Source organism: Drosophila ananassae, chromosome 2L, assembly GCF_017639315.1.
Source record: "Drosophila ananassae strain 14024-0371.13 chromosome 2L, ASM1763931v2, whole genome shotgun sequence".
NCBI lineage: Eukaryota > Metazoa > Arthropoda > Insecta > Diptera > Drosophilidae > Drosophila > Drosophila ananassae.
Window position 1 is genome coordinate 15,828,679 of NC_057927.1, and position 24,653 is coordinate 15,853,331.

Genomic DNA, 24,653 nt, shown 5'->3' on the forward strand with positions numbered 1-24,653 from the left:
TCTAGGCTAATTATAAGTTTGACCCATTTACAGAGTAGACTTGAGTCGATAAATCTGTCTTCCGTACTATTTTATTTTTATGTGAATTGGCTGGCCTTCTGGCTAATATAAAAGGGAAAAAGGAAATATGTAACAGTCCTCGTGCTGTTCCTGCGGTCTTCGCCAGGAATCGTCTTACATAAGCATCTCCTGGCTAGGACAAAGGAAATGCAAAAATGCCAAAAATCGCAAAACTCAAAAAACAAACTAAAAAAAAAAAATAAATAAAAAAAAGCTGAAAGGAAATAAAGAAAACGCGAATGCGAGTAACTTGCACACAAAACGATTCTGGCACCCATGAAGAGCAGCAATGGATCCGGTAGGTGGGTTGGGAAGAAGTAGGGAGGAGAGGGGATTAAGGCTCTGGATCGAAGGAATCATCGAATCGGCCTGGGCGGGTGGTGATCGTGGCACATTTGCATACAATGAGGCCAGGACTGCTGCCCCAAACGGCCACTCATACACACACGCTCCCAGCTTCCACTATACCCCTTCCTGGAGGGGCATACCCAGATCTCCTCCTCCTCCGCCTGCCCCAACATGTTATCTGCGACTGTGACCTACACCAATATTTCTGAGAATGCTGCTGTTGGCCGACGTCGTCGCCTGTAAGTGTGTCGTCGTCGTCCAGTCCCAGGTCTCCATCTCCAGCATCATTGTTGCACTGAGAGAAATGGATAATAATAGTCTGTGGGATATTAATTGTACCTCCTTTGATCATACGTCCAACATTGCTCCTTTTTCGGTGAAAGTGATAAATATCTTATTTTCTCACTGTGTAGCTGAAGATCCAGCTCGCCAGTCACATAGCCAGTCAGTATCTCAGACGACCGACGACGGACGACGACGAGGAGTCATTCAATCGCGCCAGCTGCGGCGTCTACATCGTCAGCGTTCCGATCCGTTCAGCTTACTTTTTGTTTGCTTTGTTTTCTTTTTGTGCATTTTGGTTATTTGGTTGGCCATTCTACTTACAATATTTGTTGGATATCACCAAAAGATCTCGGCAGCAGCAGCCTCAGCAGCCGAAAAAAGGAGCCAGCCAGCCTCCTCGAGTGGGGCTTGTGTGTGAAATCCGACTGTCTGCCGCGTCTGTGGCGTCTGTTCTGCGTCGTCGTCGAGGTTTCATCTTGGGCTGCTCCTCGTCACCATGAAGTGGCACGGATACGGGTACCGGGTACGGGATTGGGCATCGGGTATGGGTACTAATACTCACAGTTTCAAATTGAAAATGTATGTCTATGGGATTGCTAACCAAACTTGGCGCTTTTTTTTTTTGGTTTGGTTTGGGGTGTGGGGAGTGGCTCTTGGGTTGGATTTTTGTTGTTAGCTTTTTGGATAGTTTTTTGGGCGAAAGCGAAAGATTCCAATTCAGCGGCTGGTTCAGAGTTCGAGGCATTAGTGGAGGACCGAAAGAAAATCATGACATTTTCCCATCGATTTTCTCGCTATTATGGTAATCGATTTATGTCGACTTGTATAATCACTGATCGAAGGGTATATTGTCTTCCAGATATGATATGTGCTGGGATTTGGGTCAAGTTAATAAATTCTTAGATTCCTATATAGAGGAATAGAATCTATTGGAAGTCAAGAGCCACAATAGTTGCATAACAAAATAATTTAATTAAATTCCTCTATAAAATTGTAAATTATTGGTGGCTACCCTTTAATTAGTCGTGAAATAAGCTCATAAATCAGTATTCGTTTCTCAGATTTAAATATTCTATTAAATCTTTGATTTATGACCCCATGTGTGGTTTTTTGTAATTGTTCCATAAAAATTATGTGAATGCCTGGCTGGAATTTCTGCCCATTAAAAATCGAATATTTCAAAAGACAATACTTTACAAGTTTATTCAATAAGCAATGTTCGAAGCATAGAAATAAATATTTATATAAATAAACGTTTAATAAATATAATATAATAATTAACCTAAATAGTCTACATTTTCAAAGTTACAAATACAAAATAAAAAGGTAATTGAAAAAAATTTTAAGTGCGCGTCATAAAAGTAATGCTAATAGAGCTCTCTTGGCTTGATATTTTTTTTTAACATTTTCAGTTAAACAAGTATTCTTTTAACACGCTAATCGCAAAAAGTAATTTTCATATTTTTAAGTGTTTTTCTTGATTGCACATACAATAGTGGAATGGAAAACAAAGGGATTTGCGAAAATTACTTAAATTAGTTGGTTATATCGAGAAACGAATGTGTTATATCGGGGTTTATGGGGTTTTCTGTTGCTGCTATTTTGTTTGTGTGGCATTTGTTTTCCTTTCGTTAGATAAAAATAATTTAAACGCTAAGATGACAAGTGGCAATTAATTTAAGTGTGATTATCACCTGGCCGCCGTGGCAGGCCGCATCGAACCCAGATCGTCCGATCTTCGGATCTCTGGGAAATTCCAAGCTTTGCGTCGATCACTAATTTTTTGGATCTGCAACGAGGGAGAAGGGATTTTGGGTGTGAGGCGGGGCATTAGCATAAGCGTGGCATGTGCCTAGCGGAAGCTTATCAATAATTAAGATGATTTTTACTAGTTTTCGGCTTTGTTTTGGCGGCCTTAATTACTTAGCGGTCGGGTGCCAATTGGCCGCAGCTTTTTTCATATTTTTTCGATTTTTTAAAATCGTGCCAATCAGAAAAATTAAAAAGAAAAAATGAGAAATATGTACTAACCTCTATCCTCAACCGGTTCGCTGGCATCCCCATGGCCCGTGGCCAGCGGTATAGGTATAGGTATGGGTATTGGTATCGAAATGGGTATTGGTGGCACCACCACCACCGCACCACCCTCCAAGCTGCCCACTCCAGAGTTCTCCGCACGCCCATGGTGAAGTGCTAAGTGCTGGTGCTGTTGCTGCTGCTGCTGATGTTGGTGTTGTTGCTGCTGCTGGAGGATGAGGTGTTGCTGCTGGTGGGGATGCTGGTGTTGCGGCTGGGGATGCTGAGGATTCTGGTGGCTCTGACTCTGGCTCAGGTGCTGCGACAGGTGCTGGTGATGATCCCCCGTTGGCGGCCACTGCTGGTAGCTAACCGGCACCAACGGATCCGACATCCACTCGAAGCTAAAAGCAGGTCCGATCGTCTGTCCGCCCAAAGGGCCGCCGTTCTGATGGGGCGTGGCACTGGTGGGCGTGGGCGGAGTGGTGGTGATGCAGGGACTTAGCTCGTGGGAGGAGCCGAAGCTGTCCAGCGAGGCCTTCTGTGCCGACTCCGACCACGGTGGACTGGGATTCCATTGCTCTATAAAGTCCGCCGGATCGGGCGGAAGAGTTTTGTTGGGCAGCCTCGGCCTGGTAGGCACTATGGTGGCATAAATGACAGAGGCATCACCACTGGACTGGGCATAGGCAGCTGCCGCCGCTGATGGATGAGAGTGCAGGGCGTAGCAGTCAGGCTCCGGTGTAATTGCCGCCACCGGAGACCGCTCCGCCGCGTGCAGGTAGAGCGGCTCTAGTTTCCGGGCTCTCTTCTTGGGCGGCGGAGGCGTGGTCGACTGCGAAGACTTCTGGCTCTGACTGGAAGGCGGGGGATTTGGGGTGCTTGCCGCGATCGGAGGAGTTACCTGGCTGTAGTCCACGGGCTCTTGAAAGCTAAACAGAGGCTGGTCCTCCTTGAGCTCGATGGCGGAGTCCGCATGGTAGACGCCTCCGTAAGTGCCCATGTGCGGGTGGTGATGATGGTAGGCGGCCGCCGGATGATGGTGCGGGTGGTGGTGGTGATGAGGATGGTGGGAGTGGTGGTGGTTGCCAAAGGCATTGGCAATACCCAGGCCAGGCGTGGCGCCACCAGGCGTTGCGGGTGGATGCGCCGCATGGGGGCTATAGTACCCGCTGGAGGGTGTGCCCGGGGGCACACGGATGCCGCTTTCGAGGGGCATGCCGAACTGGATCTTCGACTGGACCGTATAGTAGTGATACAGCCAGGAATTGGCCAGCATGATAGAAGCCTCGCGATCACTAAAAGGTTTTAAAAGTTAAGGGATAGGTCATATAATTGATTTATAAATAAACTATTTAAGTATTGAGTTTATGCTTTTAAATGACTTACTTGAGTACTTGATTGGTGCAAACAATAACCGGTTGCTGAGTGGAATCGGGGCTGTCCCGGACCTGGAGCACCACGTGGACCCACGTGTACTCTCCACTGGAGCGTTGCATTCGTACTAGCAGGATACAGCTGCGATCCTGTTCCGATTGCGTGACTAAAAAGAATAAAAAACGTTTATTGTAACTATGTTTATATGTTGAAGGTTTACTTTATTAAAAAGTATATTTTTTTCTGTCGGAATAGTTAATATTTTTTCTAATTATTATGCTTTTAGAACTGCTGCTTAGGCATTCAAAATCTTAAAATATTCTTTGTTTTTGCGAAAGCTTTTTAATTAAATTTAAAATTCGTATTAAACAGAAACTGGTTTTATTTTTTTATGCCTTAATTATACACATTTATATTAAAGCTTGTATGTCCAATGATATAATGGCTATAATTTGATGATATAATTCTAATATCTTTCTTTTAACTCTAAAACTATAGGATTATAATAAAAACTTACTTAATCTATGCTTGTTCTGCGCCTCCCTCAGATTTTCACTGTGGATGAGATTGTACCAGGAGGTGCCTTGCAACGTGGCCTTGTCATAACCCAAATGAAACTCTCCACTAAAAATATCACAAAATTATAAAAAATATTAATTATTATCAGATTTTATTATGATTTAGATCTACTTACTTTTTGTCAATGTGGGCTATTTTCATGTCCATCGAGTGGATCGTGGTGAAGACATTCGTGGCACCTTGTACCACACACTCCCGGGTCTCGGGCATGGCAATGGGAGTGCAGGTAGCCAGGAAGACGGGCTCGTTCCGACTGCAGAGCGGCAGAAATGACAAATAGTGACCCTGGACGAGGACAACCTGCAATTGGAGAACGCAATGAGCTCGATTCTGAGATTGTTTGCGACTGGCTCCCACGAAAATTGGCGCCCGTCGTAAGGCAGTTTGGGTATTATGGCCATTTTTGGCCCCGGCATGCCGGCGCTCTTCCCTCCAGCTCTTCCCTCCCTTTCATAGACATTTTACTCTGATTCCATAATTTAAAAAAGGCAATCACAGAAATGTTTGTGTGCCAGTACCACACAGAACTCCTCCACCAAAGACACAGCCCCAAAACACCAGGCAGTCTCAGGCTCAGACCCCAGCCCGGTCCTCGGCTCAGTCTCTGGCTCAGTTTGCAGACTGCAGTCGCAAAGCCATTGTCTCCCAATTAAAACGTGCCTGCATTTATTTCGTCCCAGCTGCAATTGCATTTTCGTAGCAGCTTCTTCTGCTTAAATGCAAATGCAGCCCGACGATCCTGATACCAACGACTACAAAAAAATATAAACCCGTCGGATGACGCAGACACCACAGTCGATGGTGGGTTCATTCCGTTTAGTCTCTCTGCCTTTTTTTTTTGTATTTTTGATTTTGGTAAATGAGACGACCTTAGACTGGGGAGCAGGCGCCACTGCCGGCTTTGTCGCCGCCGTCTTTTCTTTTTGGTTTTGGTTTTTTGGGCCTTTTGTCTATGGGATATGGTCGGTATGGTCGGTCTGGGGTCTGGGTCTGGCGTACTAGCTCTGAACTATGCCTGACCTCATTCATAATTATTTATTGGTCCATTTTTATTGCATATTAACGAGTGCCAGCCTGGGAGTGAATGTGCTTGGATTTTGACTCAGCTCGGAGCTCGGAGCTTGACTTAGGGGGTTATCGCCGACTCGGTTCATGTGGGTCTTGAGCCGCGAGTGTGCCTTGGATTAGATTAGGTGGCTTAAGTCCAAAACAAGGCTGGGAATGCTTTTGAAAGTCTGTATTTGGATAAGTGTCTTAGGAAGTTGAGTTTTAAATACTTCAAGTCTTTGCAAATGGTTCAAAAATCATTATAAGGAGGTTTGAAGTAAATACTTAAAGCTATTAATGTCAGAAACTTAATATTTATGTATTGGTTTTTTTTTTTTAAATCGATCTCTATAAACTCTAACCAATTTATATGTATCCATTAACAACATTAATCCTGCTAGTCTTCTAAACCCTTAGACCTATGTAATTTATTATAATTTTATTTCCTGATTTAATAACCATCTTCCCGTAGTCCCATTGCTTAGCTCTGTAGCCCTTTTATGCAAGACTTCCTGCACCTCATTAAACTGCCAACACTCAACTTAATTAAAAACGTTTTCAGCCAACTGTCAACGCTGGTTCTTATCTCCATAATTTTGCTCACTGCACATCTGGCCAAAATGAGGAGAGAAACAAAACGGCTAAAAGAAAAAATGGACGCGTCTCGGATCGGCGGAGATATGAATAAAAGTGAAGCGACCGCCCACCAGATTTCGCACAGTAGCGGCAGTGTGGTGGCACAACCACGCAGGCTCACATTTATACCCAAAACGGGTAAGAGTTGCGGCTGCCACAGCCAACGCGTCGCTCAACACGTTGACAGATTTGGTCTTGTCTTGTTTTCAACCTGCGGCTGGTGGCTGGCGGCTTGCGGCTGAGGAGCTTGGCTGACAACTCTATATTGTTGCCTCATCATGGTCATGGCGGGGCGGCCAATCAGAGCAGCTAACTGTGGTGGGATAGGGGCAGGGATTGGTGAAGGGCACCCACCCGTTTCCCATCAACTGTCATCGTTTGTCAGCTTATAGAAACCCGGCTCGCTGGCCTGCCAAGATGTATGGCCAGTTCCGACGCATGCTTCTACTCGAAACTCAACTCAAACTCTGTCTCAGACTCCATCTCCATTTCCATTTTTCCTGCCTTCATGCATAATTCATGCCAGAGCAAGATGTCGAACTCGAAGTTGGAGCCTGAGAGCTTCGGAGGAGCCTGTAGACTGCCTGCAAAGTGTTACACGCAACACGCTTTCCAGGTGATTCATTCATCAATTTCTGTCAGAGACTTACACGCGCTTACTCATCCGCACAAGACTACACAGAGAGAAAAGTAATTCTCTAAGCACTTTCAATTAATTTTATTAAACAGATTAGAGCCCCCTTTGGATATCCCAGTGTACTCACCTTCTGATCGCCGAAACGCATTTGCCGTCGCGCATTGCGACTGACATTCATGCGACAGAGGAACATGCGATGCTCGCCTTCGAGACTGGAGGCGCCTCCAGCACCACCGCCGACACCACCACCACTGCCACCGCCGGTGGCGCTTCCATTGCTGGACGCTGAGTCGCCACCAGCACCACCGCTGTTCGGCTGACTGGAACCACCTGGTTGCGGCGGCACGTTCCGATTCAGTTCCGCCTGGATGGTTGCGTGATCCTGTTTGTCAATGATATCGTAAACGGAGTCCCCGTGTATCAGCAGATCCTCCTGAAAGCATAAGGGGAGGTAAAGAGGTGTCGTTAGCATGAACATACACTGGTTGGGGAATATTAAGGCCTCTAAGCTCAATAGAACTACTAGAACTCGACAGAACTCAAGTAAGTTCAACCTACTCATTTAACTAATTTGTTTTTCTAGAATACCTTTCCATAAGTTTCTTGTTTGAAACTATTAATTAAAAAGAATTATCGTTAAATTTTATTACCAGTCTGTACTGTAATTTTCCTTTGAATTTTCATTTCAATTAGTCAGCCGTTGGTTTTAATTTGTAAATGATGTGTCAGAGGATTGTTGCGGCTTTCGCACGCTCCTCGGCCTTTTGTGTGGGTTCGATGTTGCTTGCCAATTGCCTGCCGGCCGTTTATGTCAGGAGCTTTTATTATTGTTGACAATTATGGCCACGGAGTTGGCCAAGAGATAGATCGCCGGACTGGCCAAGGAGAGAGAGCGATTAAAACGAAGCCAATTCGATCGAGCGATCTGGCCAATTTATAATGGCAAGCGGTGCTTGTGCTTGTAATTTATTTATGGCCACTGTCGCAACATGACACATGACAATGGCAACTTGTTATGGGAATATGCAAAAATCGAATTGGAATTATGATGCCCAACAACAGGCATAAAACAGCAGCAACATCGGCTAATACAGAACAGCAACAACATCCGAAGCAACAGCAGCATAGCAGGCAAAAAAACAACAATGTTGCCAAGATCTATTGACATTTTTGGCAGTTTGTTAATTAACTTTGCCTGTAGTTGTACGGCTTGTGGGTTGCTGGCTGCTACTGTCTATCGCCGCTAACTAACTCAGAGCCTTGCCACAAATTAAAAGGTTGGGCAATCCACTTTTGGGCCTGTTCGCTTTTTATTGTGCCCGTAATTATGCCAACACATGGCATATGTACGACTGAATTTATGAACTTCGCTGACCACTCCACTGCCGGTGGGTGTCTCCCAGAACTTCACTCCTCCACACCACTCCTCTCCACTCCCTAACTGGCTGAGTTTGGAGCAGCTCCTTGCAGCTCCTGATAAGGCCAGGTCTCGGCACAAAGGCCAAAAGGCTGTCAAATGTCATGGTTGCCCATTGGCAAGTTTCTTTTTCTTTTTTTCTTTGCCTGGCCAAGTTTCAGCTTGTTCTTGTCTAGCCTCTGACTTTTAGGGAAGGGGGAACGCTGCTCTTTGTTGATATGAAAGGTTGTCTGGCCAAAAAAAACAAGTGGCCTCATGTGCCATGTGGAGGGTTTCCGTTTGATATGATGCTGATCATGTTTTTGGGGCCCGAAAATAAAGTTACACCAAAAGAAACTCTTTGAATTTTAATCCAAGAGATAAATTAATATTTATTCTTGTTGCACATTTGGGATCACAGGCCAGGACTGATTTATGGCATAATTTTTCTTCAACACACATTGCGCATACGCCCCGTTGTCGCTAAGAGCTCTTGAAGAGCCGACAATCACCTGGCGAATAATCTTGTGTACCTTTGTCAATGTCTGTTCTCTGTATGTGGAACGGAGATATGTCACATGTGCTCCGGTCGGCTAGATTTATTTAAACAGTTGGTTCAAATGCAAAGTGAAAGGCCACCATATATATATACGTATATACTCCTCTATGTATAACCTTGCTATTTAAACGGCGTAAACGTGCAATAAACAAAGCTCGAAACACGGCCCAGCAGCAATGTAGAGGCAGAGTTTTTAAGGAAAAAGCCAGCGGATTTATATAAGTAAGCTCAATGAATCGGTACTACAGTACTCGTTTCGGGTCTCTAGACAGTTGCTAACTTGTCAACGGGAGCAGCAACAACATTAGCAACTAGTACAGCACAAAAACCGCAGGAAATATGTTGCTGCTGCACTGATGTTGCTGCCATTGCTGTTGCTGTTGCGGCAAATGTTGCTGTTGCTGCTGTTGCAGACTCTATGACATGCTCTGACGACGACAGGCATCGTCGTTGCCTGTTGTCGCTTGTCAGAGATTTGTATCAACGGTTGTAACAATTTCGGGGACGCCAAACAGTAACAAACCCATAACCAAAACCCAAAAACCAAACTAAAGCGATGCCTTCAGAGCAAACGTGGGGAAAAAAAACAAGAGCTCTTACCATGGAATGGCCCAAGTATTCGGCCGCATTATCCGATATATAGAGCAATTTGCCATTTTGTGTGAGCATCATCAAGAAGCCGGAGAGTGCCTGTAAGACAAATAAATGTAGGTTTAAGATGGGGCTTAGGTTTAAGAAGTAAGGATATGCATGGAATATTTTCAAATTTTATACAAAATAACATTAGGATTACCCTAAATCTACAAGTATTAGTTATTTTATACTTTTAAAGACTTATGTTAGAGGATAATCCCAGCCCGTTTCCCAAACCCATCACTCTATAATAACCACCTCTATTTAAAAAATCATAAATTGAATCATGTGTTGAAAATGCAAATTCATTTTCACGTCTCTGCACTAATAAATTGTGGGCAAAAAAAAGACTGGACCGGCAAACTCGCGGTGTTGACAACTGACAGAGCTTTGGGGGTTGATGGGGATACAATGAAAAAAAAAAAACTAAAAAATAAACAAAAATTTATACATATAAGCCAGCCAAGTGAAGAGAAGAGAAAGAGAAGTACTACGACTATGGTTATAGTATTTAATTCAGTCACGAGTGTGCACAGTCTACAGGTATGTAGATCAATCTCGCCCGACTGGAGCAGTCAGTGCCGGGCAGGCAGCTTGACTGACTACTGTCTGCTGCTCCTGGTGCTCCCCGTAAATCTTTTTGGCCATTTATTGTTTTTGTTTTTGCGGCTTGTAGCTTCAGCCAAGAGGCTTGCCTTGCTGACTTTGTTGGCTGATTTCTTCTTCTCGCTTTTGGCGCAGCAAGTGGCGGCGGCCAAAACGATTTCTGACTTATGATATGGCCAGCTTTTGTGCCATTAATAGAGTTGTTTTCCCGGGAACTTTCGGTTGAGTTGTCACCGCGATTGCGCCTAAATTGAGTTGTTTCTCCCAGCTCCCCAATCGAAATGCCATCGGTTCGGCAAAATAGCCCCGGAGTTTAGACCCCAAATGAACAGAGATACTGGCATCGGATTCCTAATTACCGCTCCGATTGAATATGAATTGTGGGTAGTAGTTCCGGGAAATGCCAAGCGAAGCTTACCTTTGAGAAGCCAATATTTGGTGTTGCTGTCTGGTGGTGGAGATGATGCATCGCATTGTGGCGTTTGAAAACTGCAAAGATTGAGAGGGCAATTGTTAGGAAAACAAATTCTTGAAAATTATGCTAATTAAGTTAATTGACCTTTTGCGCCTTGGACAGGCTAAGGCGCGCCCAGGCTAATAAGACATCCGTTTAAATGGGCAAAGTAAAAAATAAACATCCACTAAGTGGATATGAGTATTTTCCCATGGCTGTATAATTTGTATGCAAAAGCCTGGCTAATTAAAAAACTATCTGTTAATAATAGACTGGGTCGGCAATTGTTAGATGCATTTGATTGTTAATTCTCCGATTATATTCTACATACAATGAGCAACTATGTTTGCCGCCTTAAAAAAGCAAGTGAATCACAAAAAGAAAATGTGTCATTGTCACCGAGAGAGAGACAGCGCCGCAGCAGCAGCAACAACAACTGAAGCAGCAGCAGCAGCAACATCAACGATAGTGGCAACAGCAACATCAGGCAGCGATCGCTGAGTGCAATTGCTGTTTTGCAGCTGCATTGGAGGCAGCATCAAGATCAATTATTTTTAAAACACTACGAGATACTCCCGCACCTGGCAAACTAAACAAAACAAAAACCACAACAACAAAAAAAAACGCCAAGAAACAGCAACAAAATCAGCATCAAGCCACAATCACCATTGCAACTGCAACTGCAACAGCAACAGCGGCAGCAGCAGTATCTGCAACAGCAGCAACCGCAACTGGTAATTTCATTGAACTTGAACGGAAAGGCCATGAATGCAGCCAGATTTTCGCTGGGCCTTAATATTATCCACTACTATCCGGCAAAATACTCAGAAATCCGTTTTGCCAAGAAGTCTGTCGTCAGCATACCTGACTTGGCCAAAATAAAAATAAAAGGGGAGTGGCACTCGGCTCAATGCCTTTTCCATTTGGCTTTAATGTACGAGTACAAGGGCAAGGGAATGTTGCCGGTTCGCTTGGATTTTTTATTACAAAGTATTTTATAGATAATAATACATTTATTGAAAATCTGTACAACCAAGATAATAATTTCTGAAGAACAAGTTGTTTCTTTAAAAAGTAAAACATAAAATCATCAATGAATGGGATTCCTAAGGTTTCATCTGATCTCTAAGTGGAGTTATAAGAAAAGTCTTTTTTAAAACTTCCGATCACTTTGATCATAAGCCTTAAAACTATTTTTAAACTGTGACCACTTCACAGGTTATTACTTTTTTTAGTTTATCTGCAAGATTCACTGGCAAACACGACACTACTAAATGCCAGCCAATTATACGGTCTTGGATCTGAATCTGAATCTGAATCAAGACGCCGCCGGGCTTGAGATCTTGCATACAAACTAAAAACGGAATCGGAATACTCATTGTATTGAAAACTCAATTTCGTTTTATAAATATGTATTTCATTAATCGCGAGTCGCGAATCGAACTTACGACTTACGACTATCTCAAAGGCCACACCCACCCACAAAAACTACACACTCGGCAACAGGCCGAGACGGAGAGCAAACGAATCCATTGAACTTGGAGATAAAAAGCGATTTCGATGGCGTGCCAATATTAACACAATTTGTGATTATAAATGCTTTTAAACGGTGCAATGACAATGAGCAACAACAGCAACAGCAACACGGCAATAGCAATAGCAATAGCAACAGCAACAGCACACCCAAATAACCGAAAGATACAATATACGAGCCCACAAAACGCCGACAATTTCTCACACTTAGTAGACGACGAGTGAGACAGCAAACAAGGCAGAGAGAGAAAGATAGATAGAGGGGAGGGAGAAGCAGTACTTAAGTTTAATTTTTTGCAATTTGTAGAACACATAAATCGCACATTTTGATTTATCGCAATATTTATAGCAATGCCAGGCAGACGCTCGTTGTTACCATTGCAATTGTGAAATTGGCCAAAAGCCGACCTGGCCAGAGCCAGAAAAGACTGGCAACTAGCAGTTGGAGGAGTTGGTGGTTTAGTGGCGATAGCACTTTGGTATGGTTGTGGTGCCAGTACTGGCATACTCTGAGATCTGGGATCTGGCTTGGATCTGCAATAGTTTCACATGGGTATTCCTCTGCGAGACTTTCCAAGGCCTGTGTGTTATCTATGGGCTTATGTACCGCACAACGCTAATTTGAAAAACAATTTTCGTAATTATCCGCAAACAAAAAAAAATTGTAAAAATCTGGTAAAAAAAAAAAATGGCAACAAAAATAGGTAAGTAAAGAGCGAACGATCTTGTTCGGTTGCGCGTTGACCTGAGCGCATGCGCATTAAAGGAGGATGGGATGGGGATGGGACAGACCTCTAGGGGGGCTTTGAGGACTTCCCGGGGGAAATCGGGGTCTTTGGGGGAACCTGAGGACCTGGCACCGATCTTCGAGGGGCCCGCAGCAATTTCGGCCCGCCTGGGTTTTGGGTGCGTGCCTAGACGCTTTGGCAATTACTTGGCCAAAAACAATTTCAGCTGGCATTCGGGGGAGCGTGGAGCCTCTGATAGAGGGACACTCGACATATGAATGATGTTGGCTTAAACCAAAGCGAAGCCGTGCGCCTAGCGGTTTTTATTCCGGCTTAAACGAGACTCAGAGGAACACTAAACAAAATTTTGGAGTGACTTGTGCTGGTTACAATTCAAGAGGTTTAAAAACTGTGTTCCTTATTGATTTAGAAACCTGCTAACGATGGTTTCAGGGAAAATACATCATATTTAGGGGTTTCCTTGGGAATCCTCCCACCCCCACCAAAATTTGTGGGAATTTTTGGAGTGCAACGATGGCGGCGGTGGGTCCTGAGCACTCTGCAAACTCAATCTTCGCGGCTGCACAATCTCAATCACAATACAATCACATTCACAATCACAATCTCCATCTGCTCATGACTCATGCATATTCAATCAACGTGCAGCCAATTATCAGCATGCATATGCATCAGTTACCTGGCTGGCGGTTGGCGGTTGGCGTTTTGCGGACTTACCTTGTTGGAAATAGTTGGCTTTCCGCACATACACACAGACCAGAGCCATCAGCTGCAGCTGGGAGAGGCGCTGCCGTGTGGACTGGGGCAGTGGCAGCAGATCCCGCAGATTGGCTATCTCCGCGTTTATAAGATCGCGTCGCATCTTCGAGGCGCCCTTCGTCGATTTGTTCGCATCGAACCTGCAATGGGAAAGCAAAGACAAATGTGAGTCTCTGGAGGGTTTCTGTTTTTTGGGGGGAGTGAGGCAAAAACAATTAGAATATATGGGCTCGTTCACAGCTACAGCTTAATAACAGCAAACACACACCATTCCCGTATGAATGTGCCACATTGCCACAAAACTAGCCGCCAGGCCAGGCATGTGTTTTCACAGCCGCCTACTCGGGTGTGTTCCCGATTCGAGAATGCCATGTGCCTGCCTTTCTGTCTCTGTGTCTCCTTTTGGCTAAGAGGCTTGTTAACCCATTCTAAAGTATTTTACCAAAAATAGTATAAGCATAATATATAAGCATTTTTATATTTCTATTAAAATATGGTTTAGGAATATTATGCTAATGTTGAAGATTATAAAGGATTTATAGAGTAGGAGGACTCAGTATTCAATCTTTGTTTTCACCCTAATTCCTATCTATCCCCTTTAAAATTAAATCAAAACCAAAACCACATCAATTCCCATTTTATTGAACTGACCACAATGGGTTAAGGATGGTTCGCACAATCCGAAAGCTCTCCGATGCCCCGATGCATAAATAACTCATCGCGCATTTAAAAATCATACCGCTCGTTGTACGTTGTTATTGTTGGTTTTGTTGTTATTGCAGCAGGTCGGCACGGTGGTGCACGGTGGTGCACGGTGGATGCTGTGGCTGATGTGGGGCACACTTGCCACATGCCTTGTGCGGCAAAAATTGTGCAAGTAGGTTGGTCAGCTTTGTGCCGCATTGCTGTCTTGATGCTGCCTTGTTGCAGCAATTGTTGTGCAGTTGCAGTTGTTGCTGTTGCTGTTGCTGGTTTTGGGGCAAGCGGCATAAACGTTTAGCAAAACTGTCCGTGTGTACTTTTGTGAGCATATTATTTACAAGGTTGAATTCATAAATCATAAATTTGTCTTTTTATTCAGCGGCGTCTGCGTCCGAGTGGTGCGGTGCGGTGGTGCAAGTGGCGGGGGTGGTGGCGTATGAGCATTTTTATTTATGCTGACGTTGAACCGACCATTGTGGTTGTTGCCACAATCCCCGGCATGTGTTTGTTTTTTTTTTTTTTATTTTTGTTCCAAGAGCCCGAGCGAGTGCGAGAGCTTTAATAAATATTGGTAATATTGTTGTAATAACAGCAAGTGCCCGCGCCTTTTTGGCTTTCTCGACTGTCTGCCATTTTGCCGCTGTTATTACCTCTAAATGGCCATGTTAACATTTAAAACAATCTCACTGCGTCCGTGTTCGTTTTTATTTTTTTTTAGAGTTGCTGGGTGCTGGTTGCATGCAACCATAGCCAGTTGAAATAAACAGACTGCCGACCTGCAAACTGCAACCAAATCGAACGGATCTTGGCCATAATAGAACAGTTTTCCGAACTAAAGGCCCCTTAGAACTCTGAATTGAGTGGTCGACGTGATTTAAGTCAAGGTGATTTGTACAATTAAAATGAATATTGATTTAAAAGCTGCGATTCCGAGTCCGACTCCGAGTAGTGGTCACTTTGCATATATGTTTCTTTTAGCCGAGAAATAAAAGGAAAGGGAATGTGTGGCAAGATTGATAGGCATAGGTCTACTTATACCCATTTACCATGTAGCTCTTGTTATATAAGTCCCACCATAGATGGAAGATCTTTGCTCACTCGATCGGTATCTTGGATAGTCCAACTTTGGTCATTCCACCCCCATCATATCCCCCTTCCAAAAAGAAAACGTTCCTCTTCCAATTAGCTACTTAAAAATGTCAAAAGCTTTTACGATCTGCTATCTGGCTGGCTATTTGTGGCATAATTAATAAGTTTCTCAAATATTTATCATAAACAAGATGCCAGTGGCCGGGGCGATAATATGATAATGCCATCATCCTTTCGTAATGCATGCCAAAATAAAGAAAAAAATAAAATAAAAAAACCGAAAAAACGTGTTAATGGGTATGAGGATGGGAGTGAGATTTATCTGGAGGTTGTAGTGCGGGTGGACGAACGGGCCCTGACTGCCGTTCCGTAATCTACATCAAAATTTATCTGAGTGAGCGAGACATGTCAACATTTCTTAATATATCTATCGCTACCTTGAAATCTGCACTAAGTAGCACCACCAACTTGTTGTTGCAGATGAAGCAGCAGCAGCAGCAGAAGCAGCAACAGTTTGTGGCAACTACTGTACAAGTTGTTGTTGCTAATTAAAAGCATAAACACGATTCCTGGCCAGGCGTCGAGCGTAAAGGCTGTGGATGTGGCAGTGGCTATAGCTGTGGCTGCCACAGTCTTTGTGGCTCCAAAGCCACATGTTTAATCTTCGGCTGGGGATCCACTGGCGCAGCTGAAAAGATCTTAATCAACTTTGGTCCAGCTTGAAGTTCTCACTGCTACTCCAGCTCCTTCTGCCCTTTCGACTACTAGATTAAAAACAAAAAACGCAGGTCCTGGCCAAAACAAACTTAACGTGCTCCACAGAAATTAGGCACAAATCTTGTTGGCTCAGATTCCTTCGATTCCGAATCTCAGGGTGATCTCAATGCCAATCGGCAATGCCTCACTAATTAGCACATAAACCATCGGGGAAACGTAATGCCAAACTATTAACTTAAATGGATTTTAAATGCGCATCTATGGGGCATTGCATCCTCATAGTCCTTCCCCCTGTTTCAGAGAGTTTTTTATGGAGGGCCCTCAGAGCGCCATCGTAAAAATGTGTGCAGCGAATAAATCACAGAAACACTGAACTCCATCCCCACCCTAGACGAACTCCACCCGCTAGAAGGGCACTGTAAGAAGTATTATCTTAAGGAGCAAGTATTTCTGAAGCTCTTCTTCTATACCAAAAGCAATAGTTTTTAAAAATCCTTTAAATTTCTCTTGGTGCACGTATCAATCCAAAGCCTGGTTTTAATATGCATCAGGGGCGTGAGCCTGGTTGAAGGAGATCGGTTCACTCCTAGAGCCTCCATGAGGCTCCCAGACCATAGCCGATGCTGAACCCGCAACTAAAACCAAATCCAAAACCCAAACCCAGTCAGTCAGTCAGTCAATACCAATTGCAGGCCAAGAGAAACACGAAATTTGCGCAAATTTTTATTGCACTTTTTCCTGGAGCGTCTTGTCTTCGTCTTCTCCTGACTTGTGTCTTGAGTTGTGCGAATTGTCTAGTCTGAGACTACATAGATAGCCCTCCAGTTTAGCCCTCTTTCTCCTTTCTACCACTAGCTACGATTTGCCGGTGTGTGAGTGTAATTTGGGCGAGTTTATTTGCCATATTCCCACGATATAGTTCGGGCCAGGCTATTGAGCTTGCGGGCAGCTCTAATGATTTCTGGTCCGGTCTGGTCTGGTCCGCCCTTTATCTGCCTGGTTGGTTGGTATTTCTTACTGCCCGCAAAAAATAGTGCAAAACGGCGTATAATGAATGCCAGACCTCTCAAACTGATGGGCAGTTCTCTGCACCGCTCCGGACATCTTTGGGTAACCCTAAACCCCGGCTCTGAACCCACACATTGCTTTTTTGTTCCGAGTTGGCTGCAAATTAATTGCCGAGGCGCCGCACAATGCTTTCCGTTTTTCGGTTTCGAGGATTTCTTGGAATTTTTTGCGCCAAACACTTGTTTTGTCTGGCGAGGACTTCGACTTTGCCTTTGCTTTGGCCACTTTGCTTTTAGCCTTATTGTATTCTGCGTAAGTCGGTGGCAGTAATCGATATCTTTGCCACCGCAGCGCCTTCACCATTTAGCGTTCAACGTTCAGATGCACACCCATACACACCACGCCACACACACCTTCAGATTAGCATCGAGGCGACGTTTAGCACAGATACAAAAATAATAAAAAATGTAATAACCATGGGGTGCTGCGGCCTTTAGCCAAATTATATGCCAGGCCATAGGTAAGAGTTGCCCCAGGCGAGTGCCGAGTGTTTAGTGGATTGGAGAGGCATCATACTCATACTTTAGATAGGTTTTTAGAGTTTTATAGAAGTTGTCGAACAAAAATGCTAGTTCTATATATTAGTAAGACAATTCATTTTTTGGTCCTTCGGGCCGGGTTCTAGTTAGATCTCTTTTTAACTGATCTGCAGTGGGAAATTTTTAAGTTATGCTCTTCAAGATTATTATATTTTTAAATAAAGAAATAGGTTTATAAAACTAAAATGACCAGTTAAAATAGCCTTTAAATAAGTGCATATATTCTCCGAAAATGGCAAACATTGTGCCAAGTTTGAAAAATTAATTAAATTTATTAAATAAATTGTAGAGACAACTAATTCAATTGCAATTAGCTGATAGGTATTCCATAAAAAAACATTAAAGAATGGTTATAAAGGAATAAGAATTCTTCCTAAGAAAAATCATCCTACTATTACCCTTCTAAAAAACATAAATCCCAAAAGCATTGGCCTCAATTATAGAGCCGAGAATCCTTTATCCTTAAAGCATCCTTCAATTATCTCAATCAATTAGCTAACTTACGAGTCTGTGTGTCCGTAAATCGCAGTCATATAATTTAATGCTCTCAAAAGCTCATAAAGAAGTCTGGCGGGCAGCTACTGTGTTTATTTTGACGCATATATTTCAAAAATCGGAGCCACACCACCGGACCATCATGCCACACCGCCCCAGACCGCAAGTGGCAAGCGGCAGGAGGCTAGGGGCTGTAGGCAACCGCAGCTAAAATTTCATTGCCCCAAAAGAAATGAAATCGAGCTGCTACCGTTGTGGCTGCTCCCAATGCTGATGATGCTGATGCTGCTGCTGCTCTTGTATGTTTGATTGGAATCTTAGCCACAATTTAATGATGGACTGCCAAAAGCACACTTCGATGATTGGGACTTGGACATCGTCATTTGCTGAAGCTGAAGCTGTAGCCGGAGCTGAAGGTGAAGCTGGAGCTGGAGAGCTGAGATGCTTCGCCACCGACGCCGCCGCATAATTTTTCATATTTTTATGATTTGTTGCTACCGGGTACTAAACCCGTTTCCTTTTGATTTCGTCTGCCCTCCCCTCACTCCTGATGGCTTATTCTTTTTTTTAGTTTTCGAGCCTAACCATGGAGAACGGCTACCGTTGTTGCTGCATTTGCTTTCGATTATCTTAATTTGCGTGCGAAACTGAGTTTTTTTTTTTTTTTTGCTCCACCGCCCTCCGTAAGCCAAACCCCAAATTGTGTGTGTACGGAAATTTTCCCATGACTTGGTTCTTGGTCTTGGTCTTGGTCTGGTCTGGTCTGGTCGGTCCATCCTGGTCTGTATACTTTTGTGCCCGGCGGTGGCTTGGCCAGAAATTACCCCCAACTACAGTACGGTACGGTACGGTATGCCGTCATCTCTGAGGCCTGAGAGTTTCGGGATTGATGGTTAGCCGGACTGGGCTGGCTACTGGATAGTGAACACTCCGAGCGGCTGTTGCACTTTACCGTCGTCTGGCAATTAGCACAGGGATGCCGCAACTAAATAATTTGGTAAGCCAGACCCCGGGGGGCAAGTTTTGAGGCGCCCGCGGTGGAGGTGGCGCACTTATTTGCTCAGCATTTCGTCTTCGATCGAAGAGAGATTCATTCCGAGAGTCATTCCGGGAGCATTGAAAATCAGTTTAGACGCGAGTCACCAAATATTTGTCTTTGAAATTAGATGACGGAAGTCAGGCACTGAGAGAAAATCAAAATTCGAAAAATAAATCAACCAGGCATGGGAAAAATGAACAAGAAACGTGATAGAATTTAGATCGATTGATAATCTGTAGACTATCGGAAACTTTTCTTTACTTTCTTTAGAGGGTTAAAACTATTAAATGCAATTAAAGCTTTAGGTGGAGCTTTAAACTCCACCCTAATATTAGAAAAAATTCCCTTCCGCAGTGCATTAGATATACTCAGATATAGTGCAGCATCCACTGCAACCAAATGGTCGAGTTGTCCAAGTAAATGGCTCTACCTGGCTGGCTGCTCACTTTTCTCGAGAAATGTGTTAATGAAATTAGCAGCATAAAATTGCTGCCACCGCCACAGAGCAGCCCCTCTGCCTGTACCGGTGCCTGTGCAATGTTACAGATACAGATACTCCAAAGAAATTGTATCTGTAGCCGGACAGTCCGGGAGTATGCTAATTACCAAAATTAACACCAACGGCGCAGGCCCAAACACAAACACAAACAAATTCAAACCGTACGCAACGGTTTCGGTTAGTTTCACTCCAAAAGCACCTACCAAATGCATTTCAGATATTTTTTTTTAACCTCTACCTCGCTGTAGAGTCCAAAGGAAAAAAATTGTATCTTCGTCTTTGACTGTGACTGTGACTTTTCCTTGGTTTTCAGGAGCTGCGGTGCCAGCCAGGTTTGTTGATTCTACGGTTCGAATGTGTTAAAAACAACAAACGCCAAGTTTTCTTCGCTTTAATTAGTGTCATTTATTATTTAGAGCATATTGATATAGTTTTCGTTGTTTAACGGTTGTTTGTTTCAGTTTATGTTTGCATTTGTGTGATTTTGTTGGATTTTGTGTGAGGCGGCGGCGTGTTGTTGGCACTTCTCGTTCGAGCATGGAAAGTATTTATAGAAATCCGCGTCGTCCGATTTTTTTCACCATTCCATAGCCATTACAAATTATATGGCGGCGGAGCGCGTGCTCGACTCCCTCCGCCTCGCGAACAGTAACCCTTTCTTTCTGCTTCCACCTTTTCAAATTTAATTTTCGTTAGTTCGATAGCAGGGAATTCCAACAATTTCACATGCTAATTGATAGTGTTTCATGGGTCACGTAAAATTCGGATGAATGAACTAATTTAAGTTAGTTGAAACGGGTTTTTTACTTGTATTTTTTAGTTTTTAGTATATAACCCTAATGTGTTAAAAGTAAATTAACTTTAAAGTCCCTTTGGATTATCTTAATTATTTTAATCCCTTCTGGTTGCTACTAGAAAATGTTTTAATCCTTTATGGATATCACTTCCGTCAGAGCATGTAACAACCGACCAGGATAACACCTACTACCGAGACTCTCCCACACACAGGCCAGGATAGGAAAGACAAAAAATCGAAAGAAACAGACAACGAGCGAGCCATCAACAACATCACACGTGAGTTTTACACATTTCAGAAGCAAGAAGCCAGCCTCCTCCACGGTTCCATAGCTGGGATCCCTGGCGGTGGAGCCAATAGTGTGGAGACGCCTTTTTTGTTTTTTTTTTTGTTTTTGTGGTTGGGACGTCGCCTTCGTGGACGTCCGATTGCCAACGTGGTAATGTCAATCGCACTGTGCGGGTTTAACTTATGGCAAAACATTTGAAGCACTAATTAATTGGAGCTAAATAAAATGGCACAGCATCGCCAGATCGGCTCAGCTTGGAGTGAATTTTGCGCGTTTTTCTGCTCTTCGCGAATTGGCGCTGGAAGTACGCAGAGACCGGAGTCCCGAGACCGTATACCGGGGAGATTACGAGAGTCAGATAAATGCGAACTACAAGTTGCCAATACAAGAGGCCATTAAAACCGGCAGCAGAAGCTCCACAAGGAGCACATGGAGAAAATTATATAAAATTTTAAATATTTTATAGTCTTTGAAACAATGATAATACAGATATCAAGGTTTAAAACATTATATTAAGGTTGATACATGAGGTGGAGGAGTACTTTTTCAATATTAAAATACAAACTTCTCATATCTTTTCAACCTCACAATTCATACAAATATATTAAAAGAGTTTTAACTCTTTTGGAATTGGGGCTGTTTTGAAAGTTTCCCAATATATCATCTTTCTATAAATTTAATCCATTTTAAAAATGTTTTCTCACAAAAATCTCTACTATTATTTTTCCTCTGTGCATTCTCAGAAAAAGTACTGACGTAAAAACAAAAGCCAAGAATATCCAACAGGAGCAGCTAGGAAATTGAAAGGGGTCTGGAGAGAGGGCCCAGAAAGCGTTCCGATTCGTCCAAATGCGAACTTGGCCTCGTATTTCAAATCCGAATTGACAAATATCGAAGCGTGCGAAACAAATTGAAATTAAAAGTTTGCATGTTTGCGCAGTTTGCAGTTCGTAGCTTGTGATAAGGCGGGGCAGATAAGGGGGAATGTTGGCGCTAAGAACTTACCTTGTAAACATGCCGGCTGTCTGTTGCTGCTGTTGCTGTTGCTGCTGCGTCGTCTGCTGCGATTGCTGCTGCTGTTGCTGTTGCTGCTGCATGTGTTGCTGCTGTGACAGGGTTGCTGGTCCTTCATGTTGCGGGAAGTTATGATGCGTGTGCATTTGATGTTGCAAATGATGCTGTTGCTGAAGGTGTTGCTGCTGCTGCTGTTGCTGTTGCTGCTGCAGTTGCAGGACATGGTGGTGCAAGTGTTGCTGTTGATGGGAGTGCTGTTGCTGCTGTTGCAGGGCGTGGGTAGGCGGGGTAGCTGCCGTCACCTTGTCTAGGCCACGTTTATTATCCGCATACATTTCGTGGTGCTCGTCACGTTCGCAAATATTTAAACTCAATTCTAAAAGTAAAAAATGACATAGCACTTTATTGGCCTGGTCGCCGATTGTCACGGTTATTTGGATAAAATCATGATAATATCAATCAATATGTGGATCTTAATAAAAGTCTGCAGACTCTATTTTTTCCCTCCATTTGCTAATGAAATGAAACAACAATTGCTGATTAGGTTTGTTTTTTTGCCCAAATCAAAGCAAAGTCAGACACACATTAGTACGGGCACCGAAAGCGGTGAAAATATGCGGTGTAAGTAGTTCATGATATTGTTCGAATTGTTCGAACTGCGATCGACTCCGAAGAACTGTTTCGTATTGTTATTGGCCATTTGAACAATTGTTAGACCGTGTCCGGGGTACCCCAGTGATCTCGGCCCTCCCCCTTCCGATCTGGATGATTTGGCGCTTTTGAATTATTTCTTATTTTGAGCATTTGATTGCATAAGTTGAAAACGAAAATGATTTATGGCATTTGATTTGTTTTTTGGGCCCCTGATGGCGGATAAGTAACTAGGGGTTAATGAAATGTCTTACAACACAAATACTAAACACTCCATGGGTTAAGATCTGTGTTGATCACATTTGAAACTCGTTAAGTCTTAAATAATGATCAATCAAATTAAAATTTAGCTTTCAAGCTTACAGATTGAGGATTATAAATGTTTTCTTTTAAAAAAGGGAAATCTCTGAGTCAACAAATAAGTGTGAAATCAAATAAAAATTTTCCAACCTCATAATATTGATAAAGATATTGAATTTGGTAACGTATTAAAACGTATGTAAATTGAAACTGAACATTTATGATATTAGATGATCTTCAACTATAATTTATGCCATTTAAAAAATAAAATAATTTAGATTTATTGTTGCTTTTAAAAATTATTCAAATATTTTGGTCTTAATGAAATTACTTCCCTGAAGGTAATCCGATTAATGACTAAATTTTGCAACTTCTGTTAAGTACATAACTAAAATGATAATGATTATAATGACCCATATTTTTAAAGCTTATGGCTCCACTTTCTATCCCCGATTTCCTCAATGATTAAATCAAACTCCCCTGAAGCAGCCCCACTATCACTTTCCTTCGACTTTTAAATAAATAGAGCACATTTTCAGGGCACTTGGGCTGGCGCCAAGAAAAAGATCTTAAAGATCCCCTCGAACCATATTCTTCCCGGTTCTACGTACAATCCGAAAGCCCACCGATCCGAAAAAGTGCAACAATTGAAATTAGTTTTGTTAAATGAATTTCAAATTTCCATCTTGAGTATTTACTACCGTCTGTGAGGCTAGGATCTTGGCCTGGCTTTTTGGGTTTTTGGCTTTGTTGCAACTCATTGTCAAGTGAACTTATCAACGGAGAGGCAAGAAACAAGCAAACGGCGACGACGGCAACGGCGACGGAGATAAAAAATTTGTTCGAGTTGACGTTTGGAGTGTCATCGAGTCGATGCTTGAATTTGTTTGGAGTTGTTTGAATAGGGACCACCAAAAGTCATTGAATGAAATGAAGAACTCCACAGATATATCTCATTGTACGCGACTTTGCCAGTTTTTTTTTTCAGAGTCTTTCCAGTGTGTGTGCAGTTTTTTTATTTTATAAACTCTTTGGATTTGCTTACTCTTTGAGTATTTTGTTATTTGATTTCTATCAAAGTTAATAATGAAATGGGAACCTTGGGCCTGAACTTACCTTTCGGCTCAAAAGATTCAATTTGCGATATCCATTTGGTTTCAGAGCTAACTCCAATAGTATTTGGCATGAATAATTATTTCATAATTTACTTTGATCATCCACAATGTTTGACACTTGATGAATAACTTTTTATTTATTTATTATTACTTCTTTATGCGAAATATTTACTAATACTATTAGATCCAATATAGGGGTTTCTATTGCACAATATTTGATTTGCTTATTTTCTATTCTATTCTTTTCATTTGCTTTTACATATGAATTCAGAGAATCATTGCATATTCAACACTTTGATTAAATCAAGATTTATGGGTTTCTTTTCGAGAAAAACTCAGCTGGAATTTGCAAATCAAATTGGCCAAATGACGCACAGCATTACGTGTTAGCCAAGTACCATCGATCTCTAATCACCGACTTTCCGACACAGCGATTGCGAACCGATCGCGAATCAATATACCGACGGCTTTGGAACTTGCCACTTGGTACTGGGACACTCAGTACGCTGCTTTACTGGCTTACTGGCTTAAGAAAATCCGTTTCGGATCGTCGAATAAAAAGCACACAGAACCTCGAATCGGTTCCACACAACCGTGTTGAATGCGCGCGTGCACCTTTCTGTGCGGATCACCGGAGCGACACAGAAGCGGCAAACTTGATTTCCAAAC

At 42.9% G+C, this 24,653-nt stretch overlaps 1 protein-coding gene across 2 annotated transcripts; it reads right to left on the reverse strand.

Moving 5' to 3' along the window:
• Window positions 1–1,869: 1,869 nt before the first annotated feature.
• LOC6499302 (protein trachealess) lies at window positions 1,870–24,653 on the reverse strand. Of its 2 annotated transcripts, XM_001954875.4 has the most exons (11): window positions 23,986–24,653; window positions 21,910–22,294; window positions 13,630–13,811; window positions 10,598–10,668; window positions 9,541–9,630; window positions 7,113–7,418; window positions 4,781–4,965; window positions 4,604–4,710; window positions 4,099–4,252; window positions 2,725–4,007; window positions 1,870–2,482 (listed from the first exon to the last, which is right to left on the reverse strand). In XM_001954875.4, exons 1-11 carry the CDS (start codon window positions 24,053–24,055, stop codon window positions 2,469–2,471), a joined length of 2,847 nt encoding a protein of 948 aa, XP_001954911.2. In that variant the 5' UTR covers window positions 24,056–24,653; the 3' UTR covers window positions 1,870–2,468. The 2 variants fall into 2 exon arrangements, with proteins under 2 accessions (XP_001954911.2, XP_032312356.1); XM_032456465.1 differs by lacking the exons at window positions 21,910–22,294; window positions 23,986–24,653 and adding an exon at window positions 13,940–14,058.

What these genes read in the sequence shown, in the direction of transcription:
- LOC6499302 (XM_001954875.4), bottom strand. Translation starts at nt 24,055, where the DNA reads ATGCCAAATACTATTGGAGTTAGCTCTGAAACCAAATGGATATCGCAA. An exon ending in AGCCAACTATTTCCAACAAG is followed by an intron (nt 10,669 to 13,629) that starts GTAAGTCCGCAA and finishes CAATCTTTGCAG; the next exon opens with TTTTCAAACGCCACAATGCG. An exon ending in GCAGAACAAGCATAGATTAA is followed by an intron (nt 4,253 to 4,603) that starts GTAAGTTTTTAT and finishes TATTCTTTTTAG; the next exon opens with TCACGCAATCGGAACAGGAT.